Genomic DNA, 25,464 nt, shown 5'->3' with positions numbered 1-25,464 from the left:
ATGTTTCAATAATGGATGTTTAACCATGTATTGAATTTACACTGTTTATTGTCGGTACAGAAAATTGAATTTGAGGATGAAGTTATAAATCAGTTTAATCAATCCTGTCTCCTTTTTCAGTGGAATATCTGGCAATATGCCTCCACCTGTGGCTTGCTATTTCCTATTCAGGTATGTCGATTAATAAACTGATTTAAAATTACCTTTTGGTGAATTTGTCTATCTCTGAAGTCTTTCAGGAGATATTTATAAAGTAAAAATAATGACGCTCGCTGACAAACGGAAAAGTTTATTCAAGTGTCAAAATTCACCGTTTTGGAGTGTTGTTAAAACATTGTTACAGTTGAGGTCTGAATATAAGGACTTGAATAAGCTCACCTTTGCAAGATCAAAGGAGTTGGTAACAAACCACAGCCATGTATGATACATTTTCGATAGATGCTTGCATCAATTCTAGAAACATGTGAATATCCCAAATGTATATTGGAGTGTCATCAATCTGAGGCACACGTAAAATCTCTTTATTCGTCAAGCTTCTTCTGATCAAACAACACTGCCAACAATTAATCACATTTGTCAGCGAAGTATGAACATAAATTCATCCTGTTAACATGTATTTTGTGGTTGACATCGGTCATAATTTGATCTTAATGGAACCATGGGTTAAGACTTAGGTCCTCAGCAACCCATGCTTGTCGTAAGAGGCGACAAACAGGATCAGGGGGTCAGGCTCACTGACTTGGTTGATGCATGTCATCGTATCCCAGTTGCGTGGATCGATGCTCATGATTTCTATCACTGAATTGTCTGGTCCAGACCTGATTGTTTACAGGCCGCCGTCATAGAGCTGGAATATAGCTGAATGCGGCGTTAACAAACAAACGACTAAGAGGGTTTTTTTTAGTTTATAAGAAGAGATGAGGATACAGAGATACGTAATTCATGTCTGCACGAACGCGTCGACGTTGGGAAATGAATCAGTTAACAATGAAAATGCCATGCGTTACCTCCCTTGAGCGTGTAGGTATTTTTGCATACGCGGTCGGACGGCGCAGTGAGTGGATTTGAATACCTGAAAAGTAGCTCGATATGCGTGCATTGAGCCCTAACGTTTATCACTTGGGGATCTTATTATTTCTATTTATCCATGTCCATCTTGGTAATATGTAATACATCTTGCTACTAACTTGTGTATAACCCTTTTATTATTTCTACTTCAGCAATCCCCACAAAGGATATGGGAAATGTACAAACGTGTGAAGGAAAAACAGAATATTTTCCCTGGATCAATGATACTCAAAATCTTCGAAAAGTTCGATATGATTTTAAAAACAAAAATATTGCAAATTCATTCCGTCCAAATTTCTCATCGGTACGTTCTTTTTATTACTTCTTTAAATCAAATAGATAACTATATACAGGATATCCTTTAATGGATTCCAATGTGAAGGTCAAGTGCTGAAGTCACGAGAAATATAAGCATGAAAACGTTCTATAGTTAAAATATAATTATAAATCTTATATCTTGTGGTCAGTGGCCGTCAAAGGTTGTACCATAAAAGGATGTACCATATATTTAGCCTTTATGGCTATCAACATAGATAACAAATAAATAGACATGACTGTTTCTTTAGTGGGTGAATTAATATGTTGATTTATTTCTAAATTTGCGTCATATATGAATTTCTTTACTGAGTTGACATTAGTTTGCTTGACCAGTACCGTTAATATCCTAGAACCTTAGCAACTACTCCGGAAACTAGTAGGAAGTTCGCTGGTATAACATGTCCTTCTAGTCTAGTATGATATGTTTCTGAAGTTTTGATTTGATTTTGATATCTCAATGAAACCTTGTCCAAGGAGGTTAACTATCTTCAGATATAGTGCTTGTATTAATCTTTCCGTGTTCCGCGTATGTTTTGAGGTTTATCTGAGTAGCTGCAGAATAAAACGATGTTACAAATGACGCAAAATGACAAAACATAAAATGTTTAATTCTGGTGCTGTCTTACTCTTTTTAACTTAACATCACGACCGCAAAATTTCCGTCCCGAAACATTTTATTATTTCTGCTTGAGGGTTCGAAACCAATACAGGCAACACACCACATGTAAACAACATACAAATGAGCATAGGAAATCATGGTTACTGGTGGAGCTTGTAACATTGTACGGTCATCTGAAACGCTAACATATTCTACAAATCTGCTCTATGACTATAAACATATGGATTTGAAGCTAAAACTTTAGCGTTTTGGGGAATTTCGATCTGATTTTTAACATAGTCGCATCACGTTTGGCCATATGTAATATGACTGTATAATGCGCTAAAAAATTGATTGTCGTCTATGTTCAATCATCGCATACTCTTTGACCTTTATATACAACTGTGCATGTCACAGGAACCATTGTGAAATGGTTGTTTGCTACATTTTTCAAACATATATTCCCATACTGCTAAGATAGTACTAGTGGTACACAGTGTCGAGTCAAAGGTGCGATACAAAAGCATTGGGTGGAACATGTTCCATGTAATATTAGTTGGTGTGTATCTTGTTGCAGGTGAAATTCACAGGTGAAACACTGAAATACCGTCTACGTGTATTGGAAGAAGACGACATCGTTGCATTTCAAATAGATAATGTAACGACGGCAGACAGTGGGGAATATAATATCAGTTTGACCTATATCAACGGGGTCAAGAAGGGACGCATTGGACGTTTGGACGTGAAAGGTAATTGTTAACGTTGTGCTGATAGAAGTAATAATTATTTCAAGAGGTAGTCGAACCCTGTCACATCCGTGGGACGTAACACTACACATTGAGATGCGGCTCCTCAGATATGTGGAGCCTTAAAGCTGTTACAAACAATCATGGTCTAAAGATTAAAATGTCCTCTAATAATGGATTTGTCTACGACCCCACGAACGTGTGGAACACAATGTGTCCTTGTGTCATGTGTATTTTCTGTGAAATATTTCTGTTGAGTTGACACAAACTATTGCTCATCTTTGGAATTAATTAGAATCAACCATGAAATATATTGTAGTCATGATTGAAGTTCAAGTGCTGCATGCTGTTGCAATTAATTATACCATAATTGTTGAATTGAATAATTTAATTGACATAACGAATTTCAGTCTTGCAATTTCATGACAAAGCTCTATGATATTATATTGCAGAAAATGTCTTAGGGAACTTCAACATAACATGTGAAAACGACACAGAGACAGTCGTCTGTACATGTGGGAATAAGACTGGCAGCGATCTGTACACATGGGTAAAAAAACACTATTTTACTTACGTATTGTAACAGAATTTACAGAATATATCTTAATAGCTTCGCTCAAAAATGTATTGATTTTGCAACGGTATATTTGCAAAGTATATGTTCATTGACACTGGCACTGATTTTCCCTTATCTAATCTATTGGCTCTACTAAACATGAAGTTATGCCATTGTAAATCCTTTATCTGTTTAAATGTCACATGATTTTTCAATAACGAAGCAGCTCACTGTTTGGAGATTTCTATTGATACATATTTGTAACATCATGTCAATTCCTAACAAGTAGTGTTCTCATATGTCATTTGATGACGTTAAAGGTCTGTTCACTCGGTGGAAAGCAAAACGAAATTGTATGCACCATATCTTGTGCATATATGTTTGGATTTTTTGGCAATTCATGGCTGAGCTTGATACATCCACAAAACTCAAACATCCATACACACACAGCTCCGTCGTGCATACACGTTCACTTAGTCATGCATACACGTACCACTCACTCATGCATACACACACCACTCAGTCATGCATACACACACCACTCAGTCATGCATACACACACATCTCAGTCATGCAAAAAGAGACAACTCTCAGTGATTCATACACACACCCCTCAGTCAAATATATACAAGCAGCTCACTCATGCACACACACACATTCCAATCATCTATACAGACGCATCTCAGTCATGCACACACACGCATTCCAATCATCTGTACAGACGCATCTCAGTCATGCACACACACACATTCCAATTATCTGTACAGACGAACCTCAGTCATGCACATACACACACATTCCAATCATCTGTACAGACGCATCTCAGTCATGCACACACACACTTTCCAATCATCTGTACAGACGCATCTCAGTCATGCACACACACACACATTCCAATCATCTGTACCAACGCATCTCAGTCATGCACACACACATTCCAATCATCTGTACCGACGCATCTCAGTCATGCACACACACACTCAATCATGAATATACACATATCTCAGTAATGCATTCACACATCACACAGTTATGCATTCACACACATCTAAGCCATGCATACACATATATCTCAGTCATGCATACACATACAGCTCAGTCAAATATAAACACACAGTGCAGTCATGCATACCACACACACATCTCAGCCAGGCATACACACACCACTTACGAATACACATACAACTGCTTACATGTACCACTCACTCACGCATACATATACCATACACACATGCATAGATATACCACTCAGATAGGCATACACATACCACTCAGTTATGCATACACACACCACTCACTCATGCATACATGTACCACTCAGCCAGACACACACACACCACTCACTCATGACTGCATACACCACTCACTCATGCATACACACACTACTCACTCATGCATACATGTACCACTCAGCCAGGCATACACTCACCACTCACTCATGCATACACACATCACTCACTCATGCTTACATATACCACTCACTCATGCATACATATACCGCTCACTCATGCATACATATACCACTCACTCATGCATACATATACCGATCAGGCAGGCACACACACACCACTCACTCATGCATACACACATCACTCACTTATGCATATAAATACCACTCAGCCAGGCATACACACGCCACTCACTCATGCATACATAAACCACTCAGCCAGGCATACACACATCACTCACTCATGCATATAAATACCACTCACCCAGGCATACACACGCCACTCACTCATGCAAACACACACCGCTCACTCATGCATACACACACCACTCACTCATGAAAACACACACAACTCATTCGAGCACTCAGACGTATTTCGGTCATGCAAAGACACACACACACACCTCAGTCACTCATGCACACAACTCAGTCATGCAAGCACTCACCACTCAATCATGCATACAAATTTATCCCAGACGAGCATACACACACATCTCAGTCATGCATACACACATAACTCACTCATGCATATATACACGAATCTCAGTCATGCATATACACACCACACACTCATGCATACATACACCTCTCTGTCATGCATTCACACACCACTCAGTCATGCATACCCACGCCACTCAGTTCTCCAAAGACACATTAGTCAGCTATGCATACACGCATCACTCAGTCATGCATACACACGCCACTTAGGCATGCATACACACCACTCAGTATTGGTTTCCAACCTTCAAGCAGAATAAATAAAATGTATGTTTCTGGACGGAAATTTTGCGGTCGTGATGTTAAGTTAAAAAGAGTAAGACATACCACAATTAAACATTTTATGTTTTGTCATTTTGCGTCATTTGTAACATCGTTTTATTCTGCTGCTACTCAGTTAAACCTCAAAACATACGCGGAACACGGAAAGATTAATACAAGCACTATATCTGAAGATAGTTAACCTCCTTGGACAAGGTTTCATTGAGATATCAAAATCAAATCAAAACTTCAGAAACATATCATACTAGACTAGAAGGACTTGTTATACCAGCGAACTTCCTACTAGTTTCCGGAGTAGTTGCTAAGGTCAAGGATATTAACGGTACTGGTCAAGCAAACTAATGACAACTCAGTAAAGAAATTCATATATGAGGCAAATTTAGCAATAAATCAACATATCAATTCACCAACTAAAGAAAGAGTCATATCTATTTATTTGTTATCTGTGCCATAAAGGCTAAATATATGGTACATCCTTTTATGGTACAACCTTTGACGGCCATTGACCACATGATATAAGATTTATAATGATATTTTTAACTATAGAACGTTTTCATGCTTATATCTCTCGTGACTTCAGCACTTGACCTTCACATTGGATTCCATTGAAGGATATCCTGTATATAGTTATCTATTTGATTTAAAGAAGTAATAAAAAGAACGTACCGATGATAAATTTGGACTGAATGAATTTGCAATATATTTGTTTTTAAAAACATATTGAACTTTTCGAAGATTTTGAGTATCATCGTTCCAGGGAAAATATTCTGTTTTTCCTTCACACGTTTATACATTTCCCATATCCTTTGAGGGGCTTGCTGAAGTAGAAATAATAAAAAAGGTTATACACAAGTTAGTAGCAAGATGTATTACATATTACCAAGATGGACATGGATAAATAGAAATGATAAGATCCCCAAGTGATAAACGTTAGGGCTCAATGCACGCATATCGAGCGACTTTTCAGGTATTCAAATCCACTCACTGCGCCGACCGACCGCGTATGCAAAAATACCAACACGCTCAAGGGAGGTAACGCATGGCATTTTCATTGTCAACTGATTAATTTCCCAACGTCGACGCGTTCGTGCAGACATTAATTTACGTATCTCTGTATCCTCATCTCTTCTTATAGACACCCTGCACACCCCTGATACACATGCATGCACACTTGCATAAACTAAAAAAAACCCCTCTTAGTCGTTTGTTTGTTAACGCCACACTCAGCTATATTCAAGCTCTATGACGGCGGCCTGTAAACAATCGAGTCTGGACCATGGAGTATCATGTTCTCATATTAATTGGCATAATTTACAAGATTGTTGTGTTATTGTGCATTTCAGAGGTAAAAAGTATAACACACATAACTCGTCATCAAATAAAACGAATCTAACCAGTAACTGTGTCACATCATTCAGCGATGCACATGCGTTCTGCTAAGTATGATTGACGCGTGTGTATGTATGGCTGAGTTGTGTGTGTGCATGGTGGAGTGTGTATGACTAAGTTGTAGGTATGTATGGCTGATTTGTGTGTGTGTGTGTGTGTGTGTGTGTGTGTGTGTGTGTGTGTGTGTGTGTGTGTGTGTGTGTGTGTGTGTGTGTGTGTGTGTGTGTGTGTGTGTGTGTGTGTGTGTGTGTGTGTGTGTGTGTTGTGTGTATCATTGGCTCTGTTCCTCTGTATGCATGACTGAGTTGCGTGTATGCATAATTAAGTTGTGTGTAAATATGACTGAGCTGTTTGTATGCATGACTGACTTGTGTGTATGCATGGCCGAGTTGTATGTTTGACTGAGTTCTCTGTGTGCATGGCTTAGTTTTCTGTGAATGAATGACTGATTTCTATGTATGCATGGTTGAGTTGAGTGTATGCACAACTGAGTTGTATGCATGAATGAGTTGTGTGTATGCATGGCTTAGTTTTCTGTATGCATGACTGAGTTGTGTGTGTGCATGACTCAGCTGTATGTACGCCTGTCTGGTTTTATGCATGATTGAGTTGTGTGTTTGCATGACGGAGATTTGTGTATGCATGGCCGAGCTCCATGTATGTGTATGCATGGCTGAGTTGTAGGCATGACTTCGTTCCATGTATGTATAACTGGCTTGTGTGTATGCCTGCCTGAGTTGAGTCTTTGCCTGAATGAATTGTTTGTATGCCTGTTTAAGTTATGCACAACTGAGTTGTATATATATAACTGAGTTGTGTGTATGCCTGTTTACATTTTGTGTATGAATGACTGACTTGTGTGTATGCAAGACTGGGTTGTATATATATGACTGAGTTGTATGTATGCCTGTTTACATTGTGTGTATGAATGGCTGACTTGTGTGTATGCACAACTGAGTTGTATATATATGACTGAGTTGTGTGTGTGCCTGTTTAAATTTTGTGTATGAATAACTGACTTGTGTATATGCACGACTGAGTTCAGCGTATGTATAACTGAGTTCCATGACTGAGTTGTGTGTAAGCATGCCTTAGTTTTCTGTATGCATGACTGAGTTCTATTTATGCATTACTGAGTTGTGTGTGTGCGTGACAGAGTTGTATGTATGCATGCCTTAGTTTTCTGTATGCATGACAGATTTCTGTGTATGCATGGCTGAGTTGTGTGTATGCATGGCTAAGTTGTGTGTTTGCATGACTGAGTTGTATGTATGGCTGGTTGAGTTGTATGTATGCATGGCTTAGTTTTCTGTATGCATGGCAGAGTTGTGTGTATGCATGGCTGAGTTGTGTGTATGCATGGCTGAGTTGTGTGTATGCATTACTGAGTGGTGTATGAAAGTATGAGTGCGTGGTGTGTTTATGCATAACTGAGTGGTGTGTGTGCGCATGACTGAGTGGTGTATGTATGCATGAGTGAGTGGTGTGTGTTACAGATAACGGAGCCAAGGATACACACAACTCAGCCACACACACACACACACACAGCTCAACCATGCATATGTAAGAGAATGCATGTGCATCGCTGAATGATGTGACAACACAGCTACTGGTTAGATTCAGTTCTGCATGCACACACCACCCAATCATCCTTACACACACATCTCAGCCATCCACACACACACACCTCAATCATGAATACACACACCACTCATTCATGCACTCAGACGTATCTCAGTCATGCAAAGACACACACATCTCACTCATACATGCACACAAAACTCAGTCATGCATACACACACCGCCCATCATGAATACATATATATCTCAGCCTAGTACACACACACATCTAATGAATGCATACACACATAACTCACTCATGTATACATACACGCATCTCAGTCATGCATACACACACCACTCACTCATACATACATACACCACTCACTCATGCATACACACACCACTCACTCATGCATACATACACCAATCACTCATGCATACACACACGCATCTCAGTCATGCATACACACACCACTCACTCATACATACATACACCACTCAGTCATGCATACACACACCACTCACTCATGCATACATACACCACTCAGTCATGCATACACACACCACTCACTCATGCATACACACACCACTAACTCATGCATACATACACCACTAACTCATGCATACACACACGCATCTCAGTCATGCATACACACACCACTCACTCATGCATACACACACCACTCACTCATGCATACACACACCACTCACTCATGCATACATACACCACTCACTCATGCATACACACACCACTCACTCATGCATACATACACCACTCACTCATGCATACACACACCACTCACTCATGCATACATACACCACTCACTCATACATACATACACCACTCAGTCATGCATACACACACCACTCACTCATGCATACACACACCACTCACTCAAGCATACACACACCACTCACTCATGCATACATACACCACTAACTCATGCATACATACACCACTCAGTCATGCATACACACACCACTCACTCATGCATACATACACCACTCACTCATGCATACACACACCACTCACTCATGCATACACACACCACTAACTCATGCATACATACACCACTCACTCATACATACACACACCACTCACTCATGCATACATACACCACTCACTCATGCATACATACACCACTCACTCATGCATACACACACCATTCACTCATGCATACATACACCACTCACTCATGCATACACACACGCATCTCAGTCATGCATACACACACCACTCACTCATACATACATACACCACTCAGTCATGCATACACACACCACTCACTCATACATACATACACCACTCAGTCATGCATACATACACCACTCACTCATGCATACACACACCACTCACTCATGCATACATACACCACTCACTCATGCATACATACACCACTCACTCATGCATACATACACCACTCACTCATACATACACACACCACTCACTCATGCATACATACACGCATCTCAGTCATGCATACACACACCACTAACTCATGCATACATACACCACTCACTCATGCATACATACACCACTCACTCATACATACACACATCACTCACTCATGCATACATACACCACTCACTCATGCATACATACACCACTCACTCATGCATACACACACCATTCACTCATGGATACATACACCACTCACTCATGCATACACACACGCATCTCACTCATGCATACACACACCACTCACTCATACATACATACACCACTCAGTCATGCATACACACACCACTCACTCATACATACATACACCACTCAGTCATGCATACATACACCACTCACTCATGCATACACACACCACTCACTCATGCATACATACACCACTCACTCATGCATACATACACCACTAACTCATACATACACACACCACTCACTCATGGATACATACACGCATCTCAGTCATGCATACACACACCACTAACTCATGCATACATACACCACTCACTCATGCATACATACACGCATCTCAGTCATGCATACACACACCACTAACTCATACATACACACACCACTCACTCATGCATACACACACGCATCTCAGTCATGCATACACACACCACTCACTCATGCATACATACACCACTCACTCATGCATACACACACCACTAACTCATGCATACATATACCACTCACTCATGCATACACACACCACTAACTCATGCATACATACACCACTAACTCATACATACATACACCACTCACTCATGCATACATACACCACTCACTCATGCATACACACACCACTAACTCATGCATACATACACCACTCACTCATGCATATATACACCACTCACTCATACATACATACACCACTCACTGATGCATACATACACCACTCACTCATGCATACATACACCACTAACTCATACATACATACACCACTAACTCATACATACATACACCACTCACTCATGCATACACACACCACTCACTCATGCATACATACACGCATCTCAGTCATGCATACATACACCACTCACTCATGCATACATACACCACTCACTCATACATACACACACCACTAACTCATACATACATACACCACTCACTCATGCATACACACACCACTCACTCATGCATACATACACCACTCACTCATGCATACACACACGCATCTCAGTCATGCATACACACACCACTCACTCATGCATACATACACCACTCAGTCATGCATACACACACCACTCACTCATGCATACATACACCACTCACTCATGCATACACACACCACTCACTCATGCATACATACACCACTCACTCATGCATACACACACCATTCACTCATACATACACACACCACTCACTCATGCATACATACACCACTCACTCATGCATACATACACGCAGCTCAGTCATGCATACACACACCACTCACTCATACATACATACACCACTCACTCATGCATACATACACCACTCACTCATGCATACATACACCACTCACTCATGCATACACACACCACTCACTCATGCATACATACACGCATCTCAGTCATGCATACATACACCACTCACTCATGCATACACACACCACTAACTCATGCATACATACACCACTCACTCATGCATACACACACCACTAACTCATGCATACATACACCACTCACTCATGCATACACACACCACTAAGTCATGCATAGATACACCACTCACTCATGCATACATACACCACTAACTCATACATACATACACCACTCACTCATGCATACATACACCACTCACTCATGCATACACACACCACTCACTCATGCATACATACACCACTAACTCATACATACATACACCACTCACTCATGCATACACACACCACTCACTCATGCATACATACACCACTCACTCATGCATACATACACCACTCACTCATACATACATACACCACTCACTCATGCATACACACACCACTCACTCATGCATACATACACGCATCTCAGTCATGCATACACACACCACTCACTCATACATACACACACCACTAACTCATGCATACATACACCACTCACTCATGCATACATACACCACTCACTCATGCATACACACACCACTCACTCATGCATACATACACGCATCTCTGTCATGCATACATACACCACTCACTCATGCATACACACACCACTCACTCATGCATACATACACCACTCACTCATGCATACACAAACCACTAACTCATGGATACATACACCACTCACTCATGCATACACACACCACTAACTCATGCATACATACACCACTCACTCATGCATACACACACCACTAACTCATGCATACATACACCACTCACTCATGCATACATACACCACTAACTCATACATACATACACCACTCACTCATGCATACATACACCACTCACTCATGCATACACACACCACTAACTCATGCATACATACACCACTCACTCATGCATACATACACCACTAACTCATACATACATACACCACTCACTCATGCATACACACACCACTCACTCATGCATACATACACCACTCACTCATGCATACATACACCACTCACTCATACATACATACACCACTCACTCATGCATACATACACGAATCTCAGTCATGCATACACACACCACTCACTCATGCATACATACACCACTCACTCATGCATACATACACCACTAACTCATACATACACACACCACTCACTCATGGATACATACACGCATCTCAGTCATGCATACACACACCACTAACTCATGCATACATACACCACTCACTCATGCATACATACACGCATCTCAGTCATGCATACACACACCACTAACTCATACATACACACACCACTCACTCATGCATACATACACGCATCTCAGTCATGCATACACACACCACTCACTCATGCATACATACACCACTCACTCATGCATACACACACCACTAACTCATGCATACATACACCACTCACTCATGCATACACACACCACTCACTCATGCATACATACACCACTAAGTCATACATACATACACCACTCACTCATGCATACATACACCACTCACTCATGCATACACACACCACTAACTCATGCATACATACACCACTCACTCATGCATACATACACCACTCACTCATACATACATACACCACTCACTGATGCATACATACACCACTCACTCATGCATACATACACCACTAACTCATACATACATACACCACTCACTCATGCATACACACACCACTCACTCATGCATACACACACCACTCACTCATGCATACACACACCACTAACTCATACATACATACACCACTCACTCATGCATACACACACCACTCACTCATGCATACATACACGCATCTCAGTCATGCATACATACACCACTCACTCATACATACATACACCACTCACTCATACATACACACACCACTAACTCATACATACATACACCACTCACTCATGCATACACACACCACTCACTCATGCATACATACACCACTCACTCATGCATACACACACGCATCTCAGTCATGCATACACACACCACTCACTCATGCATACATACACCACTCAGTCATGCATACACACACCACTCACTCATGCATACATACACCACTCACTCATGCATACACACACCACTCACTCATGCATACATACACCACTCACTCATGCATACACACACCACTCACTCATACATACACACACCACTCACTCATGCATACATACACCACTCACTCATGCATACATACACGCATCTCAGTCATGCATACACACACCACTCACTCATACATACATACACCACTCACTCATGCATACATACACCACTCACTCATGCATACATACACCACTCACTCATGCATACACACACCACTCACTCATGCATACATACACGCATCTCAGTCATGCATACATACACCACTCACTCATGCATACACACACCACTAACTCATGCATACATACACCACTCACTCATGCATACACACACCACTAACTCCTGCATACATACACCACTCACTCATGCATACACACACCACTAAGTCATGCATAGATACACCACTCACTCATGCATACATACACCACTAACTCATACATACATACACCACTCACTCATGCATACATACACCACTCACTCATGCATACACACACCACTCACTCATGCATACATACACCACTAACTCATACATACATACACCACTCACTCATGCATACATACACCACTCACTCATACATACATACACCACTCACTCATGCATACATACACGCATCTCTGTCATGCATACATACACCACTCACTCATACATACACACACCACTCACTCATGCATACATACACGCATCTCAGTCATGCATACACACACCACTCACTCATACATACACACACCACTAACTCATGCATACATACACCACTCACTCATGCATACATACACCACTCACTCATGCATACACACACCACTCACTCATGCATACATACACGCATCTCTGTCATGCATACATACACCACTCACTCATGCATACACACACCACTCACTCATGCATACATACACCACTCACTCATGCATACACAAACCACTAACTCATGCATACATTCACCACTCACTCATGCATACACACACCACTAACTCATGCATACATACACCACTCACTCATGCATACACACACCACTAACTCATGCATACATACACCACTCACTCATGCATACATACACCACTAACTCATACATACATACACCACTCACTCATGCATACATACACCACTCACTCATGCATACACACACCACTAACTCATGCATACATACACCACTCACTCATGCATACATACACCACTAACTCATACATACATACACGCATCTCACTCATGCATACACACACCACTCACTCATGCATACATACACCACTCACTCATGCATACATACACCACTCACTCATACATACATACACCACTCACTCATGCATACACACACCACTCACTCATGCATACATACACGCATCTCAGTCATGCATACACACACCACTCACTCATACATACACACACCACTAACTCATACATACATACACCACTCACTCATGCATACATACACCACTCACTCATACATAGATACACCACTCACTCATGCATACACACACCACTAACTCATGCATACATACACCAGTCAGTCATAAATACACACACCACTCACTCATGCATACACACACCACTAACTCATGCATACATACACCAGTCAGTCATAAATACACACACCACTCACTCATGCGTACACACACCACTTACTCATGCATACATACACCAGTCAGTCATAAATACACACACCACTCACTCATGCATACACACACCACTCACTCATGCATACATACACCAGTCAGTCATAAATACACACACCACTCACTCATGCATACACACACCACTAACTCATGCATACATACACCAGTCAGTCATAAATACACACACCACTCACTCATGCGTACACACACCACTTACTCATGCATACATACACCAGTCAGTCATAAATACACACACCACTCACTCATGCGTACATACACCACGCACTCAAGCGTACACACACCACTCACTCATGCATACATACACCACTCACGCATGCATACACACACGCATCTCAGTCATGCATACACACACCACTCACTCATGCATACATACACCACTCAGTCATGCATACACACACAACTCACTCATGCATACATACACCACTCACTCATGCATACACACACCACTCACTCATGCATACATACACCACTCACTCATGCATACACACACCACTCACTCATACATACACACACCACTCACTCATGCATACATACACCACTCACTCGTGCATACATACACGCATCTCAGTCATGCATACACACACCACTCACTCATACATACATACACCACTCACTCATGCATACATACACCACTCACTCATGCATACATACACCACTCACTCATGCATACACACACCACTCACTCATGCATACATACACGCATCTCAGTCATGCATACATACACCACTCACTCATGCATACACACACCACTAACTCATGCATACATACACCACTCACTCATGCATACACACACCACTAACTCCTGCATACATACACCACTCACTCATGCATACACACACCACTAACTCATGCATAGATACACCACTCACTCATGCATACATACACCACTAACTCATACATACATACACCACTCACTCATGCATACATACATCACTCACTCATGCATACACACACCACTCACTCATGCATACATACACCACTAACTCATACATACATACACCACTCACTCATGCATACACACACCACTCACTCATGCATACATACACCACTCACTCATGCATACATACACCACTCACTCATACATACATACACCACTCACTCATGCATACACACACCACTCACTCATGCATACATACATGCATCTCAGTCATGCATACACACACCACTCACTCATACATACACACACCACTAACTCATGCATACATACACCACTCACTCATGCATACACACACCACTAAGTCATGCATAGATACACCACTCACTCATGCATACATACACCACTAACTCATACATACATACACCACTCACTCATGCATACATACATCACTCACTCATGCATACACACACCACTCACTCATGCATACATACACCACTAACTCATACATACATACACCACTCACTCATGCATACACACACCACTCACTCATGCATACATACACCACTCACTCATGCATACATACACCACTCACTCATACATACATACACCACTCACTCATGCATACACACACCACTCACTCATGCATACATACACGCATCTCAGTCATGCATACACACACCACTCACTCATACATACACACACCACTAACTCATGCATACATACACCACTCACTCATGCATACATACACCACTCACTCATGCATACACACACCACTCACTCATGCATACATACACGCATCTCTGTCATGCATACATACACCACTCACTCATGCATACACACACCACTCACTCATGCATACATACACCACTCACTCATGCATACACAAACCACTAACTCATGCATACATACACCACTCACTCATGCATACACACACCACTAACTCATGCATACATACACCACTCACTCATGCATACACACACCACTAACTCATGCATACATACACCACTCACTCATGCATACATACACCACTAACTCATACATACATACACCACTCACTCATGCATACATACACCACTCACTCATGCATACACACACCACTAACTCATGCATACATACACCTCTCACTCATGCATACATACACCACTAACTCATACATACATACACCACTCACTCATGCATACACACACCACTCACTCATGCATACATACACCACTCACTCATGCATACATACACCACTCACTCATACATACATACACCACTCACTCATGCATACACACACCACTCACTCATGCATACATACACGCATCTCAGTCATGCATACACACACCACTCACTCATACATACACACACCACTAACTCATACATACATACACCACTCACTCATACATACATACACAACTCACTCATGCATACATACACGCATCTCAGTCATGCATACACACACCACTCACTCATGCATACATACACCACTCACTCATGCATACATACACCACTAACTCATACATACACACACCACTCACTCATGGATACATACACGCATCTCAGTCATGCATACACACACCACTAACTCATGCATACATACACCACTCACTCATGCATACATACACGCATCTCAGTCATGCATACACACACCACTAACTCATACATACACACACCACTCACTCATGCATACATACACGCATCTCAGTCATGCATACACACACCACTCACTCATGCATACATACACCACTCACTCATGCATACACACACCACTAACTCATGCATACATACACCACTCACTCATGCATACACACACCACTAACTCATGCATACATACACCACTAACTCATACATACATACACCACTCACTCATGCATACATACACCACTCACTCATGCATACACACACCACTAACTCATGCATACATACACCACTCACTCATGCATACATACACCACTAACTCATACATACATACACCAATCACTCATGCATACACACACCACTCACTCATGCATACACACACCACTCACTCATGCATACACACACCACTAACTCATACATACATTCACCACTCACTCATGCATACACACACCACTCACTCATGCATACATACACCACTCACTCATGCATACATACACCACTCACTCATACATACATACACCACTCACTCATGCATACACACACCACTCACTCATGCATACATACACGCATCTCAGTCATGCATACACACACCACTCACTCATACATACACACACCACTAACTCATGCATACATACACCACTCACTCATGCATACACACACCACTAAGTCATGCATAGATACACCACTCACTCATGCATACATACACCACTAACTCATACATACATACACCACTCACTCATGCATACATACATCACTCACTCATGCATACACACACCACTCACTCATGCATACATACACCACTAACTCATACATACATACACCACTCACTCATGCATACACACACCACTCACTCATGCATACATACACCACTCACTCATGCATACATACACCACTCACTCATACATACATACACCACTCACTCATGCATACACACACCACTCACTCATGCATACATACACGCATCTCAGTCATGCATACACACACCACTCACTCATACATACACACACCACTAACTCATGCATACATACACCACTCACTCATGCATACATACACCACTCACTCATGCATACACACACCACTCACTCATGCATACATACACGCATCTCTGTCATGCATACATACACCACTCACTCATGCATACACACACCACTCACTCATGCATACATACACCACTCACTCATGCATACACAAACCACTAACTCATGCATACATACACCACTCACTCATGCATACACACACCACTAACTCATGCATACATACACCACTCACTCATGCATACACACACCACTAACTCATGCATACATACACCACTCACTCATGCATACATACACCACTAACTCATACATACATACACCACTCACTCATGCATACATACACCACTCACTCATGCATACACACACCACTAACTCATGCATACATACACCTCTCACTCATGCATACATACACCACTAACTCATACATACATACACCACTCACTCATGCATACACACACCACTCACTCATGCATACATACACCACTCACTCATGCATACATACACCACTCACTCATACATACATACACCACTCACTCATGCATACACACACCACTCACTCATGCATACATACACGCATCTCAGTCATGCATACACACACCACTCACTCATACATACACACACCACTAACTCATACATACATACACCACTCACTCATACATACATACACCACTCACTCATGCATACATACACGCATCTCAGTCATGCATACACACACCACTCACTCATGCATACATACACCACTCACTCATGCATACATACACCACTAACTCATACATACACACACCACTCACTCATGGATACATACACGCATCTCAGTCATGCATACACACACCACTAACTCATGCATACATACACCACTCACTCATGCATACATACACGCATCTCAGTCATGCATACACACACCACTAACTCATACATACACACACCACTCACTCATGCATACATACACGCATCTCAGTCATGCATACACACACCACTCACTCATGCATACATACACCACTCACTCATGCATACACACACCACTAACTCATGCATACATACACCACTCACTCATGCATACACACACCACTAACTCATGCATACATACACCACTAACTCATACATACATACACCACTCACTCATGCATACATACACCACTCACTCATGCATACACACACCACTAACTCATGCATACATACACCACTCACTCATGCATACATACACCACTAACTCATACATACATACACCAATCACTCATGCATACACACACCACTCACTCATGCATACACACACCACTCACTCATGCATACACACACCACTAACTCATACATACATACACCACTCACTCATGCATACACACACCACTCACTCATGCATACATACACGCATCTCAGTCATGCATACATACACCACTCACTCATACATACATACACCACTCACTCATACATACACACACCACTAACTCATACATACATACACCACTCACTCATGCATACACACACCACTCACTCATGCATACATACACCACTCACTCATGCATACATACACCACTCACTCATGCATACACACCACTCACTCATGCATACATACACCACTCACTCATGCATACACACACCACCCACTCATACATACACACACCACTCACTCATGCATACATACACCACTCACTCATGCATACATACACGCATCTCAGTCATGCATACACACACCACTCACTCATACATACATACACCACTCACTCATGCATACATACACCACTCACTCATGCATACATACACCACTCACTCATGCATACACACACCACTCACTCATGCATACATACACGCATCTCAGTCATGCATACATACACCACTCACTCATGCATACACACACCACTAACTCATGCATACATACACCACTCACTCATGCATACACACACCACTAACTCCTGCATACATACACCACTCACTCATGCATACACACACCACTAAGTCATGCATAGATACACCACTCACTCATGCATACATACACCACGAACTCATACATACATACACCACTCACTCATGCATACATACACCACTCACTCATGCATACACACACCACTCACTCATGCATACATACACCACTAACTCATACATACATACACCACTCACTCATGCATACACACACCACTCACTCATGCATACATACACCACTCACTCATGCATACATACACCACTCACTCATACATACATACACCACTCACTCATGCATACACACACCACTCACTCATGCATACATACACGCATCTCAGTCATGCATACACACACCACTCACTCATACATACACACACCACTAACTCATGCATACATACACCACTCACTCATGCATACATACACCACTCACTCATGCATACACACACCACTCACTCATGCATACATACACGCATCTCTGTCATGCATACATACACCACTCACTCATGCATACACACACCACTCACTCATGCATACATACACCACTCACTCATGCATACACAAACCACTAACTCATGCATACATACACCACTCACTCATGCATACACACACCACTAACTCATGCATACATACACCACTCACTCATGCATACACACACCACTAACTCATGCATACATACACCACTCACTCATGCATACATACACCACTAACTCATACATACATACACCACTCACTCATGCATACATACACCACTCACTCATGCATACACACACCACTAACTCATGCATACATACACCACTCACTCATGCATACATACACCACTAACTCATACATACATACACCACTCACTCATGCATACACACACCACTCACTCATACATACATACACCACTCACTCATGCATACACACACCACTCACTCATGCATACATACACGCATCTCAGTCATGCATACACACACCACTCACTCATACATACACACACCACTAACTCATACATACATACACCACTCACTCATGCATACATACACCACTCACTCATGCATAGATACACCACTCACTCATGCATACATACACCACTAACTCATGCATACATACACCAGTCAGTCATAAATACACACACCACTCACTCATGCATACACACACCACTAACTCATGCATACATACACCAGTCAGTCATAAATACACACACCACTCACTCATGCGTACACACACCACTAACTCATGCATACATACACCAGTCAGTCATAAATACACACACCACTCACTCATGCATACACACACCACTAACTCATGCATACATACACCAGTCAGTCATAAATACACACACCACTCACTCATGCGTACATACACCACGCACTCAAGCGTACATACACCACTCACTCATGCATTCATACACCACTCAGTTATGCATACACACACATCTTAGTCACACATACACACAACTCAGTCATACATACACACAACTCAGCCATGCATACATACAACTCAACCAGCCATACATACAACTCAGTCATGCAAACACACAACTCAGCCATGCATACACAGAACTAAGGCATGCATACATACAACTCAGTTATGCATACATAGAACTCAGTCATACACACACACAACTCAGTCATGCATACAGAAAACTAAGGCATGCATACATACAACTCTGTCATGCACACACACAACTCAGTAATGCATAAATAGAGGACTCAGTCATGCATACAGAAAACTAAGGCATGCATACACACAGCTCAGTCATGGAACTCAGTTATATATACGCTGAACTCAGTCGTGCATAAACACAAGTCAGTTATTCGTACACAAAGTTTAAACAGGCATTCACACAACTCAGTCATATATATACAACTCAGTTGTGCATACACACAAGTCAATTATTTATACACATAACTCAAACAGGCATACAAACAATTCATTCAGGCAAAGACTCAACTCAGGCAGGCTTACACACAAGCCAGTTATACATACATGGAACGAAGTCATGCCTACAACTCAGCCATGCATACACATACATGTAGCTCGGCCATGCATACACAAATCTCCGTCATGCAAACACACAACTCAATCATGCATACAACCAGACATGCATACATACAGCTGAGTCATGCACACACACAACTCAGTCATGCATACAGAAAACTAAGCCATGCATACACACAACTCATTCATGCATACAACTCAGTTGTGCATACACTCAACTCAACCACGCATTCATAGAAATCAGTCATTCATTCACAGAAAACTAAGCCATGCACGCAGAGAACTCAGTCAAACATACAACACACACACACAAACACAGAAAATCAGCCATACATACCTACAACTTTGTCATACACACTCCATCATGCACACACACAACTCAGCCATACAAACACACAAGTCAACCATATGTAGCAGAATGCATGTGCAACTCTGAATGATGTGACAACACAGCTACTGGTTAGATTCGTTTTATTTGATGACGAGTTATGTGTGTTATACTTTTTACACCCTGAAATGCACAATAACACAACTTGTAAATTATGACACTTAATATGAGAACATGATACTTCATATGATTACATTATACATACATATGGTGTATGCATACGTCAAAATCAATCTCTATATGTATATGTCAGAACATGATACGTCATCATAATTACATTATACATACATATAGTGTATGCATACGTCAAAATCAAAACACTTCTTAGGTCATGGAAATTATTCTAAATGTACAATAAAACTAGCTTCACTACACAATGCTCTTGCACGTGTGGACATTATAATCAAATCAGTGCTATTGTTTATACATATTAACAGATCTGAACACATCACTACCATAAAACACAATAAATTACTAAACATCCTAAAACTATCATAAATGTCCACACACTTACGATACATTTTTAACACATATATGATAATAGCCTCATAAACATATTCAAATAACATCCTGTCCAGGAGAATCAGACATTGATTAAGGCTCTCACACATCATTACAAATACCTTATTTAACGTACACCCATTTATATAATATTATTTATGAAAAGATAGGTTTATATATGTTGACATGTTTAATTGGAAATATACCCTTACTTTACAAAATCTGTAAAATGTGCCCACTTGCTGTGGTCTGTCAGTGACTTGTCAGTGTTGTGACTGAGGTGCAAATCAGGGTTAAAAAGCATGAAAAGCTGACCCTAAGGAAAACAATAGTCTCAACCACTCAACCAGAACATTTTCCATTTCATTGGAGCTGATAGGGTAGTGCCTGACCCAAGCATAACAAAGTAAAAAGGTGTAGTAACATCTCTTCATTAAAATCCCCTTAAATATATACAGTAAAAATTTATACTTAATACTAAAACTAAATACTAAATACTAATACTAAATACAAAATACTAAATACGAATATCAAATACTAATACTACTATTAGTTATTAATATTATCATTAGTAATAATACAAATAACTAATTCTAATACTAACTACACTGTGTATTATATACACTCTATACTGATACTGACACTAAGTGATTTACTAGTTACAAAACCTGTAACTGCCACACACTTCCCCTCCCTGTTTAATGACGTCCTCGTCATTCTTGCTTACCAGCTACCAAGTTGACCAACGGATTCAGTGCCTTCTCTGATCTGCCTGCAATTACACCCTTAGCCATGGTGATGCTGCTGCTGATGATGATGATTGAGATAATGCAGACATTACATAATCTCCATTGATCCGCCATGCTGGTCTTATTCTCTCTCTGGTAGCTCTCCTTGGTGCTGGTATAGGTGGGACCACTACCTTGGGTTGGGTCTGTGTGTCAACAGGACCGTCTTCAGGAGTCGGTGGTTCATTCTGTGAAGAGTCTGCATCCAGCTCGGTTCCTTGGGCGCCAGAACTGTGGACATCTTCAGCAGGATCTACCACGTCCTCTTCTCCTGTCATGACCTCATCCAGAACAGCACTGTTTTGTGCTTCTCCATCAGTCGGCCTGTAATCTGAATTATCAATTGACACTGACGTGTCTGTCGGGTCACGAGAAACAATAATGGTGATGTCATCTGTTTCTCCTTCCTGGTCCTGATCTTCGTCGGACATGGGACTCCTGTGGTCCTTGGGGGATTGTCCAAGCAGTGTCCTGTCCGAATGTCTCAGCTTAGGAATGGTAAGGAACTGATGGTCAAAAAAAGATTCCTATGTAGTATACGGTTTCCCCCCATCTCCACGCTCTTTCTGTACAACATAAACTGGAGTGTTGGAGTTTGGCTGTTTAATAACAATATGCACATCCTCCTCCCACTTGTCTGACAGTTTATGTTTCCCATCGAATGCCACCTTTTACAACAGTTCCCTATCTGCAACTTCCAGTTGGTTGCTCTCGCTCGGTAGTCATAGTTTGACTTGCGCCTTGTCTGAGACTTCTTAGCATTGGCAGACGCCAGCTCATAAGCCAGTTGTAGATTGTCCTTGAGATTCTTGGTGTATTTATACATAGATCTCGACTTCTGTGGCTCAATATCTAAAGCAAATGCCAAGTCAACTGGTTATCTTGGAGTTCTCCCAAACATCAGATTGAATGGTGAATAATTTGTAGCCTCATGCCTTGTGCTGTTGTATGCATGTACCAAAGGTCCAACGTGGCTCACCAATCCTTCTTGCCCTCTGGGTAAAATGTTCCAAGAATGTTGAGAAGTGTCCAGTTAAACCGTTCGCACATGCCATTACCCATGGCATGATAGGGCGTAGAGCGAGACTTCTACATGTTGGTCATCCTAAACAGTTTTTTCATAAGAGCTCCATCAAAATTGGCACCTTCATCTGAATGAATGCAC

General features: G+C 41.3%; 1 protein-coding gene across 1 annotated transcript in view; it reads left to right on the top strand.

The window, feature by feature from the left end:
- LOC125381505 overlaps positions 1–25,464 on the top strand; it is a 48,823-nt gene that overhangs the window by 984 nt on the left and 22,375 nt on the right. The window contains exons 2-5 of the mRNA XM_048398107.1: positions 121–171; positions 1,221–1,372; positions 2,562–2,733; positions 3,183–3,280. Of these exons, the coding sequence (XP_048254064.1) occupies positions 121–171; positions 1,221–1,372; positions 2,562–2,733; positions 3,183–3,280 (473 nt within the window). The remainder of the gene's footprint in view (positions 1–120; positions 172–1,220; positions 1,373–2,561; positions 2,734–3,182; positions 3,281–25,464) is intronic.

Source organism: Haliotis rufescens, unplaced genomic scaffold, assembly GCF_023055435.1.
Source record: "Haliotis rufescens isolate VD_foot unplaced genomic scaffold, xgHalRufe1.0.p SCAF_18, whole genome shotgun sequence".
NCBI classification, from domain to species: Eukaryota; Metazoa; Mollusca; class Gastropoda; order Lepetellida; family Haliotidae; genus Haliotis; species Haliotis rufescens.
Note: the sequence above shows the minus strand (reverse complement) of the source record. Positions and strands in the feature narration are given on the sequence as shown.